The following is an 18,574-nucleotide window of genomic DNA, read 5'->3' on the forward strand; positions in this document are numbered from 1 at the left end:
GGTAAACTGTGGTCAATGTCATGAGACAAAGTATATGTAAACTGCTGTACGGAAAGTGAATTTGCTCTGTAAATCTTCACCCAAATCACAATTAAAAAAAAAAATTCAAATCAAGATACAATTAGCATATTCCTCTTTGTAGCAGCAGTATAACATATATAAATTCAACTCAGTATACATATAATAAAAGTACACATCAATAAGGAAAATTGTTTTATTTCAGAGTATCATCACTTCCCATCTAACGAATGCTAACTGCACAACTTTTATGAAGGTCCCAACTTCTGTACACCTTTTACGATGGTCTAACTCCTCACAAACATCTGGGTTAGGAATAAATACACTTATGATTAATCAAGATAATTCTTTTAACACATGGGAAAGATGATCAAACGAACTTCAACGAGATGCCACAAACATATTTACAAACCTAAGCCAAGCAAAAAATAATCTTTGCTGTTAGGACATATCTTAGAAGTGCCACAAAATCATTATACACTAATTTTTAACCTAATTTTGGTATGCCTAAATTTAAATACAACATACGTGATCTTAAAACTCAGATTTACAAAAAATGTAAATTAGGAGATGAGGTACTTGACCCAAACAAGTATTTTTCATCATTTCTTTAAATTGCCATGCTTTTTAACATCTTTAAGGGGCTCTGGTGGTACAGTGGGTAAGGTATCTGGCTGCTAACCAGAAGCTCAGCGGTTTAAACCCTCCAGCTGCTCCATAGGAGAAAGATGAGGCAATCTACTTCCATAAAGATTTACAGTCTTGGAAACTCTACGGGGGTCACTCTGAGTCAGAACTGACTCAATGGCAGTGAGTCTGTGGTTTAGGTTTAACATATTTAAGATGCTTTTGGGGGAGGGGTAAGAAAATGTCTTCAGTTAAATGTTGAACATCAGGGACAGCTCTTTTGCTGATGATATGACTGACACCTGGCTCTAGTCCTCCACAATCAGTACATCAGAATTCCCTAGGAGAGGCACTGCTTAAATTTCATCTTGTCTCTACTGCCACTAGATAAACAGATAGGCTCCCAAAAATTAGAGTGTGGCTTTCTGTGTGGCATGTGAAAAAAAAAGTGTCTGCACTAACATCTGTTACGCACTGTCTTTGTTATCTAGCGCTGCTATAACACAAATACCATAAGTGACTGGCTTTAACAAACAAGAGATTTATTCTGCCCAAACTCAGGATGCCAGCTCTAGGGGAAGGCTTTCCCCCTCTGTAGGCTCTGGGGGAAGTCCTTGTCTCCTTCCCTATCTGCAGGCTCAACGTCCCTTGTGAATTTCCTCCTGGGTCTAAGAGGTCCTCAGCACAGGGACCCCAGGTCTACAGTACACACATGGCTGCCGCTCTTCTATCTTGGCTCTTCTATCTTGGCGGCACTTAGGTCCCTCCTTCTCTGCTCACTTCTCTCTCTTTTTATCTCTTGGAAGATAAACAGTGATACAGGCCACACCCTAAGGAAACTCGCCTTTCATCCGATCAGGGCTGTGACCTGCCTATGGGTGTTGAATTCCGCCCTAATCCTGCCTCCTAAACACACAAAGGTCAGAATTTACAACACATCACAAGTGGAGGATAATTACATAAGATCACATCATGGTGAATGATTATATCATTACGTAACTGCCAAACTACTTTACTAGGTAACTACCAAATCCCTGAGAATCAGGCCTAGCCAAGCTAACACATAATTTTGAGAGACTCAATTCAAATCATAGCCCATCATCTTAAAGCCCTGTTTGGGAAAATGCGGCATTAAGACTAGCAGTTCTCACCTGGGAGCAATTTGCCCTCTAAGGGACACGTGGCAATGTCTGGAGACATTTCTGGCTGTCACAACTAAGAGTAGAGGTATGGTACTGATATTCAGGAGGGAGGCCAAGGATGCTCCTGGACATCCTATAATGCATAGCACAGCCTCCCACAACAAAGAAGTACTTGACCCCAAATGTCAAAATTGCTGAAGTTGCAAAACTCTAGTTCAGAGCAACTTCCTCATTGAAAGGAAACACAGATTATGCTCTAGAACAAAACACCTTACTGCAGAGTCAATCCTGCCTCATGGCAACCCTGTGTGCTGCAGGGTAGAAATGTGCTCCGTAAGGTGTACCGCGGCTGGTGGCATAATGATTAAGTGCTCAGCTGCCAACCAAAAGATTGGCAATACAACCCAACGGCTGCTCTGCAGGAGAAAAATGTGGCAGTCTGCTTCTATAAAGATAACACCTTGCAGTTCTACTCTGTCCTGTAGGGGCGCTATGAGTCAGAATCGACTTGACGGCAGTGGGCTTAAACTTCAAGGAGGAAGACAGCTTGGCCTTTCTTTCACAGCACTACTGGATGGATGCAAACCATTGATCTAAGCACAAACGGCGCAACCCAGGACCTGCCTCTAGAACAGGACCCCCAAAACTTCCTTCAGCTTCCTGATACTGTCACTGATTCAACTGTGAAAAGCAAGACAGTGGTTTCATTTCTGGATCTGGAATTCTGTCTTATGCTATCTTATACAGAGTGTGCACTGAAATCCCTACAGCTTCTTTCTAGGCAGTATTATTTGGTACATTTCACAAAATAAATGGTTTTGCAAGTGCAGCACAGGGCTTGACTCCCTACTTCTTTCACTGAAATTCTAGTAATTAAGTATTCTCTCTTGCCAAGCAGAAAATGCCATCTCAGTGAGAAGCCCAGCAAAACACGATGCAAACGTGAGCAGAGCCGATCGCAGCTTTTGGGAAGAAGCCACCGGCAAAGCTAACCGAAGCTATATGGAGGTCCCATCTTGGCAGCACTCTTTCAGTTCCCATTTTGAAGACATTCTTGGCAAATCAGACTAATCATTATTGTACATCACTCTAATTCAGCGGACTGCCAAAACAACCCTGACTACTGTCACCAGCTTGTCTGTGAGTCTGATGTGAACTCAATTTCAATACCTGGAACGTCAGCTTTTTTGAAAGCACTGCTGAAGAGCAGGTTCAAAGAAAGCGAAGGCTAAAGGTCAGGAACCCCCCTGCTACTTAGTCATAAACATGTACTTCTCTCAGTCCTACAAATACCACAAGGAGAACACATAGAAACGTCTCAGAGGCAATAAATAAAAAGGATTTAGAAGACCACTGACAGACTTTCCAGGACATTGCTTCAAAAATGCCTTCCCATGCAAAACCTCATGGACCTTCACCTGTCTGCCTCTCTCCGTCTCCTGGGCCAACTCTCTCAATTTAGAGACAAGAAACCTGAGTGGAACTCACAAACTACAGATTTGCTAAATCCAGGCTTCTAGGATTCTTGGTTAGTACTTTTACTTCATCACATGACCTCTGCTAAGAACAAAAGCAGAAAAGCTGACACAGAGCTCTCTTGATACAAATCTCTGATAGAGCTAAAAGTGACAACGAAGCTGCTCCCCAGCCCCCTTAGTCTGAACAACCTCGAGTCTTTCCACACTTCTGCGGAAGGATAACCGCACGCGGCAGGGGGCCTGCTGACCCTGCACAGCTCCTCTGCCTTCCCTCTCCTCCAGTGGGCATCCGTCAAAGCTGGACCCAGGGCTCCACAAAGTCCCAACACAACACAACTGAAAGATGACCTCTTGACAATCAACTTCTTGTGGATCATTTTTTATCATATTAATTACAAAACAAAGTTTTTTCATATAAGTGAAACCAGCAGGTATTACGCACATTTTAAGTTCTCTCAAGAGTATTAAATATCCAGGATTTTTCCCACAATGTCATTTTTACTGGTAAATTTTCATTTATTGGGACGACATCCTAGGCATTTTCTATGTCTTATCTCATTTATTCCTATTTTACAGATAAGAAGATGGAGGATGGAGGCTAAAAGAGAGTAAACTAGCCCAAGGCTGCCCAGCTGAGAAGTGACAGTTTTGCCCCATGTCTATAGGACTACTGATTCTTAACCATTGTGCTGTTTCAGCTCTTCTGCCTGGCAGCTACTATAAATCTATGTGAAAACTCATTTTTCACAGAAGTATAGCACTTGACAGTTAAAAGGAATCTTGAAATCCCAAGTCCAGGCACCTGAGGCCTATGCTATAAGTCACAGACCTACTGAGTGTTACCACAGGGCATAAGCCCAAGTGCCCACCTTGCAGTGTGGTTCTGGGCCCCAGCCTGCAAAATGTGAGACAAGCCTGTGAGGCATGTGGAATTCATCCTTCACCCACATAAGATAAAGGAAGTATCTACTCTGATGCACATCCAATAACTACAAGCAAAATAGCAAGATATTAACAATGCTGCTTAGGGCGTCTGTTAACACTTAATCATAAATACTATACCTAACATAATTGGAGAAAAGAAAAAAAAACTTATAAACACTGTTCTAGTGGAAAGAAAAAAAATCATGTTCAATCAACACAATATATATGTAGTAAAAAAGGTAAAATTCAACCCAGACAGAGTTACCAAGTTCTGGATTAATGAGGTCTAAATTTATAAGGTTTTATCTCTATCAGGATTTATGGTCTTAATTTTGTTATACCTAAGTATCATCTTTACTTGTATTCAACTATGATTTTATACCTGCCCCAATAAATTTCTTTTTTGTGGGACTCTTTTAATACTTTTTGAGATTATTTTAAAATTTACGTTCGTCTCTCAATAGTAAGCTATCCTGACCACTCAGTCATTTGAGGTCCTATAAAAATACTTTACGAGGGGTGGAAGCTGGCAACAGGGAAGCAGGAGAGTTAGAAACCTTTCTGCTAGGATGACCCTGAAATATGCACTTACAAATTCAAAGAACCCCATTTCCACCGAAGAAAAACAAAAACTGAACTACAACTAATGAGAAAAACCAGCTATGTCACAGTAAAATGCTATAAATTTCTGCAGCTGCATATAAACTGTGAGTTAATTCTAGCATATACTAACACTAAGGGAACTGCTAGATATATTGAACATTTGAAAATTTCCAAACACAAAATTGACAAGACTTTGCAAGTATTCTATACTCTTAACTCATTCGGCTAAAACCATTCCTACAATCAGTATCTCAGGAAACATTTAACTGGGGCTTATCTATAATGTGATTTAATTGCTTCAAATCAGGAACTATCAGGGGGAGGAATACAATCAATCAAATACAACCCAGTGAAAGGCTTGGGAGATGGGAGGAGACATGAAAGATAGGTACCTCGTAGTTTGAGAGAAAATCTAGTAATTCTGATTGAGATGGGATGTAGAGAAGTGGTTTCATCACCCGGCGGACAAACTTCTCAATGTAAACAGCACTCATGGGGCCTTTGTATTCGATTGGTCCAAAACTAGTGCCAAAAAATAAACATAAAAATAAAAATAATACACCATGCAGTCAACCTGTAAATGGATCAGTGAAATCATCAACACCACAAAATGAAACATCTCTCATTAGGACCCAGACTGGTTTGCACAATAAGTAGCCTGCTTCATCTAAGGAAGTGATAAGAGGGCCAATTAAGAATAAGCATTTTATGTGAGGAGACATAAGTCACCGTTCCTCTTCTAGGAGCTTAACTCAACTGCAAATTGAACTTAAAAAAAAAGAACAGTCATTCTCAAAATTAATAACAAAATTTCCCGCAATAATATTTCTTTTATAAAAAAAGAAAGAAAAGAAACTCTGGGAACTGACCACATGCTGAAGGATTCTGGGATCTCGACAACATAGCTCCGTGGAGGAAGGTGAGCTGGTGGCCTTCGGCCTACTACAAAGTCCCACAGACACAAGCACAAAGGGACACCCAACAAGCTCTAAGCTTATTTAAAGCTTTACTAAAACATAAAAAAGTAAGTGCCCGTGTGAACAGGGACTCTCCTTACTTTCCCTTCTAGCTGTGCTTGGGGACATACACGACTTTAATACTGCTAAGTAATACACCACCAATCAGTTAAGATCCTAAACTAATCCAAATCCTCCCACAGTTTTCCTCAGTCCTACACAATACAGATGTCGCTAAAATAAAACGGGGCAGTATGTGGTGGGGGTGGGGAGTGCAACTGCACAGCCATTCTTCTCTCTAAAGAGAAACTGACAGTAAGCTTAACATTAATAGCAACAGAGCACAGTAAAGAACAATCAATGGCATGATGACAATACCACAATGTACAGCAATAGCTGTGATGACAGAAATTCACACGCACATATACAATGAGATGAGAGCAACTCAATTCTTCCATGAGCACTGCAGAATGTGATGCCCAAGAAACAGAAGCATGAAAAAAGTAAAAACAGCATTCCACACGCACAGCGGAGAGACAGAGTTAACAATTCTATCAGTTGAAGACTTACTACAAGTTAGTTGAGTTAAAAAGTTACACTAACAACCCACTGACCACCAACAAACTTTTAACTGGAAGGGGGAAATTGATAAAGCACCTGAATACTTATTGTGTTAAGAAAACGCGAGCCAACTGATCTGGAAACCTCATCGACTCAAGCAAATGGCCTCTGCAGAATTTTCTTGGCCTGATGCTACAAGAGTCGTCCTGATCTGCTGCAAAAGCTAATAGGATCCCAGAATGTAGGACGTTTTACCAACAAAGTATAGTCACTGCTGTAGGACAAGCTGAACTAGGGCTGCTGGGCTCGTTCTGTACAGTGTGATACAGAAAGGCTCCTTGCTTGAGACCATTTTATAATCTTTCTTTGTGACTTATATCAATATAAGCCCCCCAAAATGGAATCTGCTCTCACAAAACAGAAAAGCTTATTAGTTCCTTTAAGCAGCTACTACTAGATAAGTCATTAAATAAACAACAGCATTCAGTAAACATCAGCACCACCACACAAACAGCAGGGTTTGTCCAGTGAAGACAATCAGGGCCACAGCTGCAAGCACTGTTCACTGAAACCACCTCGTGACTACTGAACGCTCCCCAGAGACTTAGTTGGTGGAACACATTCAGATATACCCATGAAAAGATAAGTAACACAGAGGTCTGGAAGATTCTTAAGTGGAGTACAAAAAAGCTACCTTGAGAAGTTTTTGTGCCTCAGCATTCCCTCCTGTTTTAGGTATCTTGGGAATGGCACACGTTGAAATGAGTACAAACAGGTCTGAACTGATTTAAGTAAAACTTCAATAAGTAAAGGTAAGGGTCAGGCCATTTCAAGGTAAATATCAATCCTAAATTTCTCATCTGTAAAATGAGAAGGTTGACTAGATATTTTTAAAGATCCTTGCAGTTCTTTCAATCTTTCTAGAGAAGCTAAGAAAACAAACTCATGTAAAACAGTACTGTTTACCTACATGTCCCAAAATGATATGAAAATCCTGTAGGACAGGACTATTTACCCACATGTCCCAAAATGACATTTTGTACTCAATTCAGGGGAACTCTTCTACCTTCATGTCACATCAAGTTAAACCCATCTGGGTGGCTTCCATGCAGCTGCAAGGACTATTATTCACTAAGCCAAAAAGAACTACACACACCTCACAAGGCAAGCTCATCATCATCTCACTACAAACAACAGGGTTTCAGTACTGTTAAGAATTACAAACTATACTTACCTTTAAAACAGAGAGAAGTAAATCTGAAAAGCCTGCACTTTTACCATCAAAGTGGAGGCAGCAGAACCTCTAAATTACTGGCCAAAAAGGAAAAAAAAAAGTCTGAAGATGGCCTTATCAACCCCAAGCAAAAACTGGCTCGTTACTATAATGTTGAAATCATACACTTAACACCCAGAGGAAAAGCTGGAGATGGAAATGGGGCAGGAAAGTGTGGTTTTGCCTTAACGCTGTCTAATAGCTCCTGGGAAACAAAACTATGTGCCACCCAACATTTTAGATTAGAGACGTGGGACTGTGACAGAACATCCAGACGCTTCACAGACAACAAAGCTTGTTGGTATTTTTCATAAATCTCCTTTGATTAAGGCCCAGGGAGTGTAGAGGTAGGGAAAAAACAAAGCCCAAAGGAAACAAAGCTCTTATTCATCAAATATTCTTTACTTTAATAAAATTCAGGCCAATCACACTGCACACACAACCACAAGTCCAAAATCCCATCTCCTTAAAGTCAGATCTTAGACAGGACTTACCACCGACAGCAGGGTCTGGACAGCACTCTAAAGGCAAACACCAATATTTTCCCAGCAAAATGAATAATGAGGCACTCGAGTGGAATAAAGCCTCTTGTAAATTCAGGTCAAATAAATGGATTTGGGGACAAAATTTATGAAAAAACAAATTTCAGAGCTTTCTGGATTTCAGTACTGTGGATATAGGATAGTGAACCTGCACAGTGACACCTGTCAGAGCTGGGATTCGACGGGACTGCCTTGTTTTTCTGGGTCTCACAAGTTCCCCACATTTGACAGGACATAGTCTTACTACTTTACCATCATTCCTTTGACAGGACGCAGTCTTACTACTTTACGATCATTTTCTATTAGTGAAAATATCTGTGTTCTCCCTCTGACAAGTTCTCCAGCTTTACACAGGTTCCTGATTCTGAAGGTTTTACTGTAGTAAATTTCTTCCCAGTACAAAATATGAAATATGACCTCCTGATTATTCTATGTGGCCAGGTAACAGGATAAGGAGTTTTATGTATTTTCACACTATAGAGGTCTTTTAGAATATCTAAAACATACAGCCATACAATGGAGTATTAAGTACTATTAAAAACAGTGCTGAAAGGCATATAATGACATGAAGAGATATTGTTCACAACATCCTGAGAAAAAGCAGCTTAGGAAATAGTATTACTGTATGATCCCATTTTTTTATTTAAAAGAAGAGGTGGATATCTATTAGATAGTCACAGGGAGATATAAATAAAAATATTACTACACCCACTCCTCACTTATCAACATGGTAAAGTTCCAAACACCAGGTTGTTATGCAAAAATTGGTGTTATGAAAATATGGAAGATGACCATATCAGATTACGAAACGGAAGATGACTGCATCATTACATAACTGCCAAACCACTGAGAATGAGGCCCCAGCCAAACTGACACACAACCTTAACCATTACAGCCAGCATTCCTTTTGCCTCACACCGCGGCATGCGTTACTGCCAGGTGTACATCATTAATGCACAAAATAGTCGGATGGAATTTTCACTATGGTTGTAAATGCAAAATGTCAGATAATGATATAGTTGATAAGTGAGGAGTAGGTGTAGTGATTATGTATGGCTGATAAAATTAACAAGACTGGTCTTTTTTTTTTCCCCAGCTTATCTGTTTTTTTTCAATTTCCAATAGTGAATATCTAATACTTTTAAACAGAAAAAGCAAAATTTATTTTTAAATTGATGAACTTAATTGGAATTAGAAACATTACTTGAAAGTTCTTACCTGCGATGATACAGATGTATTACAGGAAAATAAAAGAAGTGTTTCTGTTTTCTGCATTTCCCCTGATTCCACCAACAGTTAATTGCCACAAACAACACCTGCAGAGCCATTCAAAAAAAAAAAAAAAAAAGGGTTTTCAAGTGACTATGAATAACAACTGAAAAGTTACTAAACCTTAAGAGATGAAATTATAGAAATGGAACTATTCCTCTCTCACTGAAACAGAAAATCTTAAAACGGACTGCTTCAAGTTTTCAAAGAAAGGTGATCATTTACCATTAAAATAAAAAATAATCTGCTCTACAGTTTCTAGGTAGGACTCGGGATATTTCAGAGTCTGGCCCAAGAGGAAAATTACTTGCTTTAAATTCTAAAATGAATGAGTGCCAGTGAGTTTTTACTGAGCATGACTACACTAAGGCTTAGTGAGGAATATGTCTCTGACAGTCAAACGGAGCATCTAAAAATGAAAAAGTACATTTCAAACGACCTTGCTCAATGGCTATTTTAAATACTAGTTAGATCAGAGTTGACTAAAGCTCTGCTCTAAAAGGCAGTACTGAGGAGTGGAAACATGGGTTAGATATAATGGATGGGGAAGTATTTAAGGGGAAGTGTCCTTACATCTGCAATTTATTTTTAAATGTACCACAGATAACAGGGATTAACAGATGGTTCGAATGGAGCTTCTTAACTTTGGCCCCACTGACATACGTGCACCTTGGGGTGTGTGGCAGCTTCCCTGCCCTCTACCCACTACAGCCAGTAGCACTCCTCTCTCAAGTAGAAACAAACAAAAAGGTCTCCACCAGATTAGGGAGATGACTAGTGTCAATACATGATAAAACAACCACATTCAAGTGTTAACAGTAGAACTGAGGCTGTGGGTATATGGGTGCTCATGGTAAATTCTTTCCATTTTGCTGTATGCCTGCAATTTTTTGTAGCAGCGGAGAAAAGGACTACACATGAAGTCCCTTTCTGATGTCTTAAATCCTACTAGGATTTACCACTCCTGTCAGAGTATGTTTATGGGAAAGAAAAGTAGTAGCATCTTTACTTACAGGTGACATCCTTTTTTTTTTTTTTTACTCAAAAATAGGACACAATCTACCATGTTTGTTAGCTTTATTATGCAATGTGGTTCAGAAGATTTCTGCCTGTTTCCCAGAACTAAAACGAGTATTTACCCAAATTGGGGGAACTCTATTCACAATCCAAAAAGAGCCAACAAAATTCTTTGAAAAACAGCAGTGCCTAAGTTGCTACACCCTCTACCACTTGCTGCCACATGATTTTTACTTTAACAAATTGCTTTGCTCCTCTAGGCCTGAGGTCTCATTCAGGAGGAAAACAAGGGTGAACAGCATCCTCACAGCACTGTTCTGAGGAGGAGCACAGGGTTTGGCACATCAGAGTATTATTCCCAATGTAATCACTCCAAAGTCACAATGCTTATACTGACAGTGAGGTAACAACTTAACTTACACTTAACTTATGAGCCACTGGAAAATATAAACAGATTGCTTCCCCATTTTCCACGTGGAAGAAGTAATCTCTGTTCTCTAAATTCAGAAAACTTGGGAAGGACTGACAAGGTGGTGACTTCTTTTATTCTAACACACTGCTGCCTCCAAATACTCAGCGTTCCTGCTTCTTCTCTGGCACACTGGAAAGTGGCTGCCAGTTTGGTTACGTTCAGAGATTTTTAAGGAACTAGAGGTAAAGGGAAGATAGGAAACAGGTAAGTCCCATAGGTCCACAGATGGAACACAAAATGCACTCCTCCTCTCATTGTTACAAAAAAACGGAGGGTTATATTTTCACAGTACTTGGTATCATTTTCAGGAATATGATGAATAAAACTGTTTTGTTGAGCTGGGCAGGGAGGCTAGTCACCATTTATGACATTATTTCTAAAAGAAATCAACTGAGAGTTTCACATGAACTTCTGGAACCGGGCGACACAAGTCACTTCAGACCACTGGTTCTCAGCAGGAGTCTCTCGGGCTGCATTCTGCTTGTTTCAAGGATGCAGGATGCTACAGGGCATGTGGTGGGCAGGGGTTGTCCTAAACATCCTGCAACGCTCAACACTACCGTACACGGCCACGAATCTGCCATATTCTCCCAGGGCAGTTTTTTTTTTTTTTCTTCTTTAAATTTTATTTATTTTGTTGTTGCTGACAATAGACACAGCAAAATATACACCAGTTCAACCCTATCTACACATACAACTCAGTGACACGGATGATATTCTTCAAGTTGTGCAACCATCTCACCCTCCTTTTGTGAGCTGTTGTTTCCTCATTAACAGAAACTCACTGCCCCTCAGATTCCCAGCTCATCTCTGGACTTGCCGTTGTCAATTTGATCCCATATAAATAGTTTTTAAGAGAGCATAATGCTCAAGCCACCCTTTTTTGTACTAGTTAAGCTAAACTATCGTTCAGTTTGAAGAAGACTTCTGGAGATATATTGGATTTAAGGTTTAAAAATTAGCTCGGGGCAACAGTTTCAGGAGTTTGTCCACAAGGTTCTAGAAAGTCTAGTCCATTAGAATTTGAAATTCTGTTCTGCACTTTCCCTCTTTTGACCAGGACTCTTCTATGAAATCTTTAATCAAAATGTTCAGTAACAGTAGCCAGGCACCACCCCGTTCTTCTGGTCTCATGGCAAAGGAGGCAGTTGTTCCCGGAGGCATTTAGCTACATGTTGCATCTCCTCCTTCCTCTGTTGCTCCAGGTGCCCAGAGTAGTTTCAAATGTTCTACCAAACACTCAGATCAGGTAAACCAGAAACACACTGCTGTCACGTCTATTCTGACACACAGTGACCCTAGAGGACAGAGCAGAACTGCCCTAAATAGGATTTTCAAGGCTGTCATTTTATTTTTTTTGAGTTAAGTGTTTGATAGATTTGTTTTTTTCTCTTTCCAGTCTTTAGGAGTAGACACACACAGACTTGCTTAGCGTAAAGTTGATTTTAAGAACACACAACGTTCAGCACAAAGGAAATGATGAAATTCAGCAATCTGAACTGAGGGAGGAAAGCTAGTGAGCAGGTGCCCTGAACAGAAAACAGACGGTCTGAGACGGTTACTTCACAGTTGGAAGTTTAAGTCTGCACACTGCAACAGCCAGCACAGTTTACTGGGTGACATGTACAGAGACTTTGTATCTTGGTTTTTTATTTTTTATTTAACAAAGAACAATCAATAGGGTTAACTGTCATCTTTAAAATAGACAGCCTGAAGCCACTTAAATTAAGCAAAGATGTTTTCTATACGACTGTGTGACTACTACCAGGCATTGGTATTTATTTTGGACATGTCCCTTAAAGTAGTTCTAATATCAACATCATTCATTCTTCTGAAATACAAAGTGTTTGAACTGAATTACAGTTACAAAAATTTTTGTTAAAGCACTACATACATTATGACTCGGATATTAAAAGTATTTATAGCTATAATAGCCAAAGAAAATTTACTACCAGATATTGCAGTTGCTATATCTCAGTCTCCCATGCTCATTAACTCATCCCACAGGTACGATTTACAGGTTCGTGTGGTTTGGGTGTCACTCTTCCGTTTCACTGAACTGGCAACAAAGCAGTTACAGAACACATAAACACCAGTTGTGCAGCCACCAAGAGGAGCAGCCACCCAGAAGACCAAGCCCTCTCTCCAGCTGGCTCTGCGGTGAACTCAGAATCTCCACTATGCAAACAAAGTCAATTCCAGTCCTCATCAAAAGGTGTTGGTTGAGGTGGTCAGGCACCTTCCAAATAGAGCCCTAGGCCAACGGCCAGGAATGAGAAAGCAGCAGAGATGGAAGAAAAACCTTTAGAAATTGTGCCGAGAAGACGCCCCTTCTCTTCCTGTCACCCGTGTTTCTCATGCTAAGACTGGCTGTGCACTCTGGAAAACTTAAGAACTCCTTGAGGGGGATATTTTCTGGTCAACTTGACCAATCCCACATTCAATCTGAGTTTCTCTTCCAAGATGCTTTTAGCTTCTTTCCTTCTCTCAATATAATCTTCCTCAGCCTACGAGCTATTTGTTCTTTTCCCCCAAGGTTATGGGTCTGTCTCAGAAGCTCCATTCATATCTTGCAGTGTCTGGGAGTGAGGTGGGCTGGCTATCACAGTAGCTCTTAGAGCTGCTCCATCCAGACTCCTGAAGTATCTTCTCATGACACCATTATAAATAGAAACCAAAGCTGGGATACTGCTCCCATTCCCACTGTTGCTCAAGTGCAATTCCACCCAAGAGCCCTGCAGGTTCTCCTCCTGAACTGGGTGAGGGGGGGATGCCCACTCTGCCATATGGTGCCAGATAATGGCTGTACTGGTCAGGTCCCTGTGCTGGGCTACAGGCTATGGTGGGGCCTGAGGCCAACTGGCAGGAGCCAGAGGAGCTGGAGCTGGGTCCCAATAATCTGTATAGAAACAGATCGCCATATCTTTCTACCATGGAACAGCTGCTGGGTTCAAACCCCTGACCTTTTGATTAGCAGCCGCGTGCTTAGCCACTGCATCACCAGGGCTCCTGGATGTTGGGTAAAAACCTTTTTATTACTATTCAAGCCTAGGACCATTTTATTTGTGGATCCAAAGCATGGCTTGAACAGTCACTGAATTTCTCAGGAAGGCAACTTCTGTGTACTCAGGGTGAAATATAGTTTGGTTCAAGACTTTACCAAAAGCTGCTCACCTTTTAGAAAATCAAGTAACTGCGAGCAATGCCCTACAGAATTGGGAGTCGCCAACACAACACACTTTATCAGTCTGCATTTGTCATTGTCCCATTGACAGTAGTTCTACAGAGGTACAAGCACTTACATACTGGAATGCATATTTAATTATAAATTACTTTTGCTTTTCTCACCTTTATACTACAATTAGAGCTCTGGATTGTTAATTTTGAAATTATATGTGTAGGTTTTATCATCTATGAATTCCTCTTCAGGATGGTAAAGGGGACACCATAAAATGTGCTTTGTGAGGGGCAACCGAGACCCACTGGGTTGAAAACCCACTACCATAGCTGTGGCCTCAGTGGCTATGTGTTGCTCTTATCTAGCACAAAGGTGGTATTCACTAAATGTCGTGGTCCATGTATTAACAAGGTCAGCTTTCAAGGCAGAGAGACCAAAATTCATCAGAGGTTATCAGAGGGCTGGGAAAGGAGGACTGGGAGTCTTGGCTGAAGGAGTCCTGAGTTTGTTAGGGGGATAAAAAAACTTCTGGAAATGGACAGTGGTGACTGCTATAAACACAGTAAATGTGATCAGTGTCACTGAACTGCCCATACAAAAATGGTTAAAATGGTAAACATTTTGTTATATATATTTTACCATAATCATTTTTTTTAAAGAAGAGTCCACTCTGTTACACTGTAGTTGCACCACAAATAAATTTCTCCTGTATGAAATACCTGACCAGCAAATATCAAACAGATAGTCAACAACTGGCATTTTCAGTCTCCCTGCCCCCACTCCCTTCACACTGAAACCAAGCTGCACAGCACCTGGGGAGGCCTTGCTCTCATCATCAGATGCAGAATCTGCCCTAGTCCTGCTGCCAGCATCATTAGCAATCATGTCTGTGTACAGAGTGCCTTCCCCAGCCTTTGCCCCGGAAAAAAATCAACCAGGTGGGCAAGGGGTCTCCATGGTGACATTCAGTCCTACACACCGAACACTGACAGTCGTGTGATTTTTAGGCTGAAGCCAGGCTTACCTGGTCTGAAAGCCGACTCGCTGCTTGCTCAATTTCTGCCCTGGCTGCGATGGACTGGCCACACCACGGGGCATAGAAGAATAGCAGCACCACCTCCGAGTCCCGGCGCACGTGCTCCGCGTAGTCCAGCTGCCCCTGGAAGAGGTCAAGGACTGGCGACCCCGAGGAGAAAAAGCTGACAGGTGGCTTTGCTGGTATAATCACATCTTTTGCTCGACTAAAAAAGAGCAAACACAAACAAGGTGACTTCGCTCATCTTCTTCTGATGACAGCTTCGTGCGGAAGGAGAATGGTGCTTAAAAAGATAAGTTTTCTCTTGAAGAAGAGTTCCAAGACCACTGTCCTGGGGCAAACCGACAGCAAACCCCTCTGTACTAAGGCAACACCTGCACAAGACAGCAATGTCAGATATGAGTCACACAGTGAAAAGATTCTCTAATATTCTGCTTCCCCAGGGGGAGGTGGGACGGTGGTGAAGAGGAGGAGGAAAATCTCCAAATAATCCACATCCCTGCATCTGATGCCCAAAAGCCTCCACTCTCATCTCTGCAGCCTGGTACTTCACAGGAGCCACCGACTTCAGAACAGCACAGCCACCAAGCTCGCTTGGGACCAAGGGAGGAAGCACACACAGCCACCTCTAATGAGATTTCTATGGGAAACACAAGCAACTCAACTTCGAGAACACATTAAGTTTGCTAACTGGAATTGCCCTCTACTTACCCAGGGCATTCAATCAAAAAGAAATAATTAAGTAGTACTAGAGACCTCTCCAGGAGCTCTGGTAGCGTAGTGCCTAAGGCACTTGAACTGCTAACCAGAAGGCTGGCGGTTCAAACCCACCAGCCACTCCTCGGAAGGAAGATGAGGCAATCTACTTCCGTAGTGATACTGCCTCGGAAACCCAAGGAGGGGTCGCTATGAGTCGGGTCCGACTCAATGGCATATAACAACAACAACAACAGAGACCTCTCCAGATACAGACCATAATCCAAAGGTTAATAAGTTACAAGGCAACTTACCTGGAAAACAGGCTTCCTCAAGACTTAAGGTTCCCAGAAGACAGAAGTCATAAGGAGAAAGAAAAGAGCATTGGACACGTGGTCAGAAGTCACAGAGCTGCCACTAACTCTATCAGGACAAGAACGGCTTGGCTGAGGTTGTGTGCCACCAGGTTTAAAGGGCCTGGTAAGCACCCTTGCCTTTCCACATATTTGCACCAACAATGCATAAAACCATTAGCGCCATTTAGCTAAGAAACCAACAGAGGAAATAAAAATGGACACACAAAAACATTCAGCCAAGCCTAAAGAGGTCAAGAAAGGACCAAGGGAAGAAGAAAAACAGAAGGGACAAATGGGAAGCAAATAGCAAAGAGGAGATCGACTTAAATCCACTCCTACCAATAATTACATTAAATAAGAAAGAATTCACTATTGTAGCTAATGTCATGAAACAAAATGTGCAAAAATTATTGAATAGAAAATCAACGTGTTCTGTAAACTTTCACCCAAACCACATTTAAAAAATTTTTTTTAAAAATTAACTCCTTTAAAAATTAACTTCCAGACAGATTTCCAGATAGCAAGACCAAATACGTGCTATGTAAAAGAGATATACTTTATATGAAAGAGCACAGGCAGGATGGAAGAACAGGCTGGCAAGTGACAAGCCACTGCATCAGTAAGCACAGGAATGCTGGCACGACTCACTAGGTGAATGAACAAGTAAACTGGGGTATATTCTTACAATTAAACGCCACTTAGCAATTTTAAATACACACACACACATACACACACTTGGACTAGACTGAAAATAATTATACTGAGTATAAGAAGTCAGACACTAAAAAGCCCATACCACATGACTGCACCGATAGGAAATTCTAAAACAGGTAAAAGTAACATATAATGAAACAAATCAAACCAGTGGTTGTCTGGGGTGGGGCGCCTGACCGCAAAGGGGCACTGGGGAAATATTCTGGAGAGATGACAATGGTCTACGTCTTGAATGGGGTGGTAATCATATTTGTCCAATTTCACTGACCTGTACATGTAAAATGTACATCTTTTGTTGAACGCAAATTATATCTCAATGAAGCCGATTAGGAAAAAAGGTTTGGCTCCTGAGTCCCACCTCCTCAATGCAGCTTTCCCTGACAGCTCTGTCTTGTCTACAGTGGGGCGCCCTCATTGTTCTCCGCTCCCACCTGGCTGCCTTTATTTATAGTATGTCCTTTACTATTTAGCATCCACTGACTCTACCCCATTAACTTCAGTACAGCAAGGACCCTGTCCATCGTTCTCACTGTGTGATCCGCACTGTTGAGCCTAGCTTCCTGATAAAGTTCAGTAATTCATCAAATGAACAAACCTACACTACTCACCTTACCTGAACATACGTGAAAGCACAAACTTTTGTTACCGAGGACACTGTCAAAGAATCAACGTTAGTGTCAGAGGGCTCTTCTGCTTCACTAGGGACATGATTCCAAGGTCTATTCATTAATTCTGACTTTGCATGTGTTCAAATGAACATGATGATACGGTTTCTCCGAACAGAGAAGGAACAGAGAGGAGATGCACACAGGAAGGTACTGTCAGATGACACCCGCGGCAGACTGCCAGATACTGAGAACCAAGAAGGAAAACACCGGAACGCTCCAGACCTAAGCTGCCATTTAGCACGAGGGGAGAAGTCCCACACCCTCCTATGCCTCCAGACGTGTGAGCTTCCTGAATTGACAAGACAGTTTTAAAGGTATTATCTTCCCACTTTAACCCAAAATTAATATAATTAAGTAGCGGTGTTAATCTTCCATTTATTCACACAAAGTAACACTTTAACCCTGAAATCAAGGAGCTCTTGTTCTACGTAGAAACCTTCATAATCCCAAAGACTTATTCACTCAGATAATTCAAAAAACGTTTCCTGGGCAAATTCTACTGCTGGTCAGGCATTGTTCCAGAGGCACAGAGGCCACAGCAGTGAGCATGAGGCCACACTTGCCAGGGGAGGAACACAAGTAAACAACAAAACGTATTAACAACAATAAAGATACACTCAATGGTCCGTGTTACCAGGAGAATTTAAACATGGTGATGGGACAGAAAGACTGGGTCTCTTCTCTGATGTGGCAGTAGTCAGGGTGGAATCAATTAAGCTGAGGCCTGAGCGACAAGAAGGCAGCCATGCAAAAAGGTGGGGAAGGCCCAGGGCCGAAAAGTAACACATTTTCAGGAAAGTCAAAATGCCACTCTTTGGGGATTCCCCCCCACCCCTTACTATTCAAATTGTGTGTGCTGAGGAAAATATAAGAAATCTGAGGAAAAATGTAAGACTCTCATAGCAAAACACACACAGGACAATCATCACCTTAGTATTTTTGCTCTCATGTCCAGAGGAAGTCCTAAAATCAATCAGTAACTGGTCCATCAAAAACAAACATCAGCCAGGTAGGTGAAACACATGCCTCCGCTCCAGGAGAAAC

General features: G+C 41.4%; 1 protein-coding gene and 1 pseudogene across 1 annotated transcript in view; both read right to left on the bottom strand.

The window, feature by feature from the left end:
- TXNDC11 (thioredoxin domain containing 11) overlaps window positions 1-18,574 on the bottom strand; it is a 79,948-nt gene that overhangs the window by 57,603 nt on the left and 3,771 nt on the right. Inside the window, exons 2-4 of the mRNA XM_007939629.2 lie at window positions 15,085-15,301; window positions 9,343-9,440; window positions 5,185-5,314 (exon numbers count right to left, since the gene is read on the bottom strand). Of these exons, the coding sequence (XP_007937820.1) occupies window positions 5,185-5,314; window positions 9,343-9,440; window positions 15,085-15,301 (445 nt within the window). The remainder of the gene's footprint in view (window positions 1-5,184; window positions 5,315-9,342; window positions 9,441-15,084; window positions 15,302-18,574) is intronic.
- LOC103195973 lies at window positions 13,091-13,668 on the bottom strand (annotated as a pseudogene).

This window comes from Orycteropus afer, unplaced genomic scaffold (genome assembly GCF_000298275.1).
Source record: "Orycteropus afer afer isolate SDZICR_OR568_19922 unplaced genomic scaffold, OryAfe1.0 scaffold00061, whole genome shotgun sequence".
NCBI lineage: Eukaryota > Metazoa > Chordata > Mammalia > Tubulidentata > Orycteropodidae > Orycteropus > Orycteropus afer.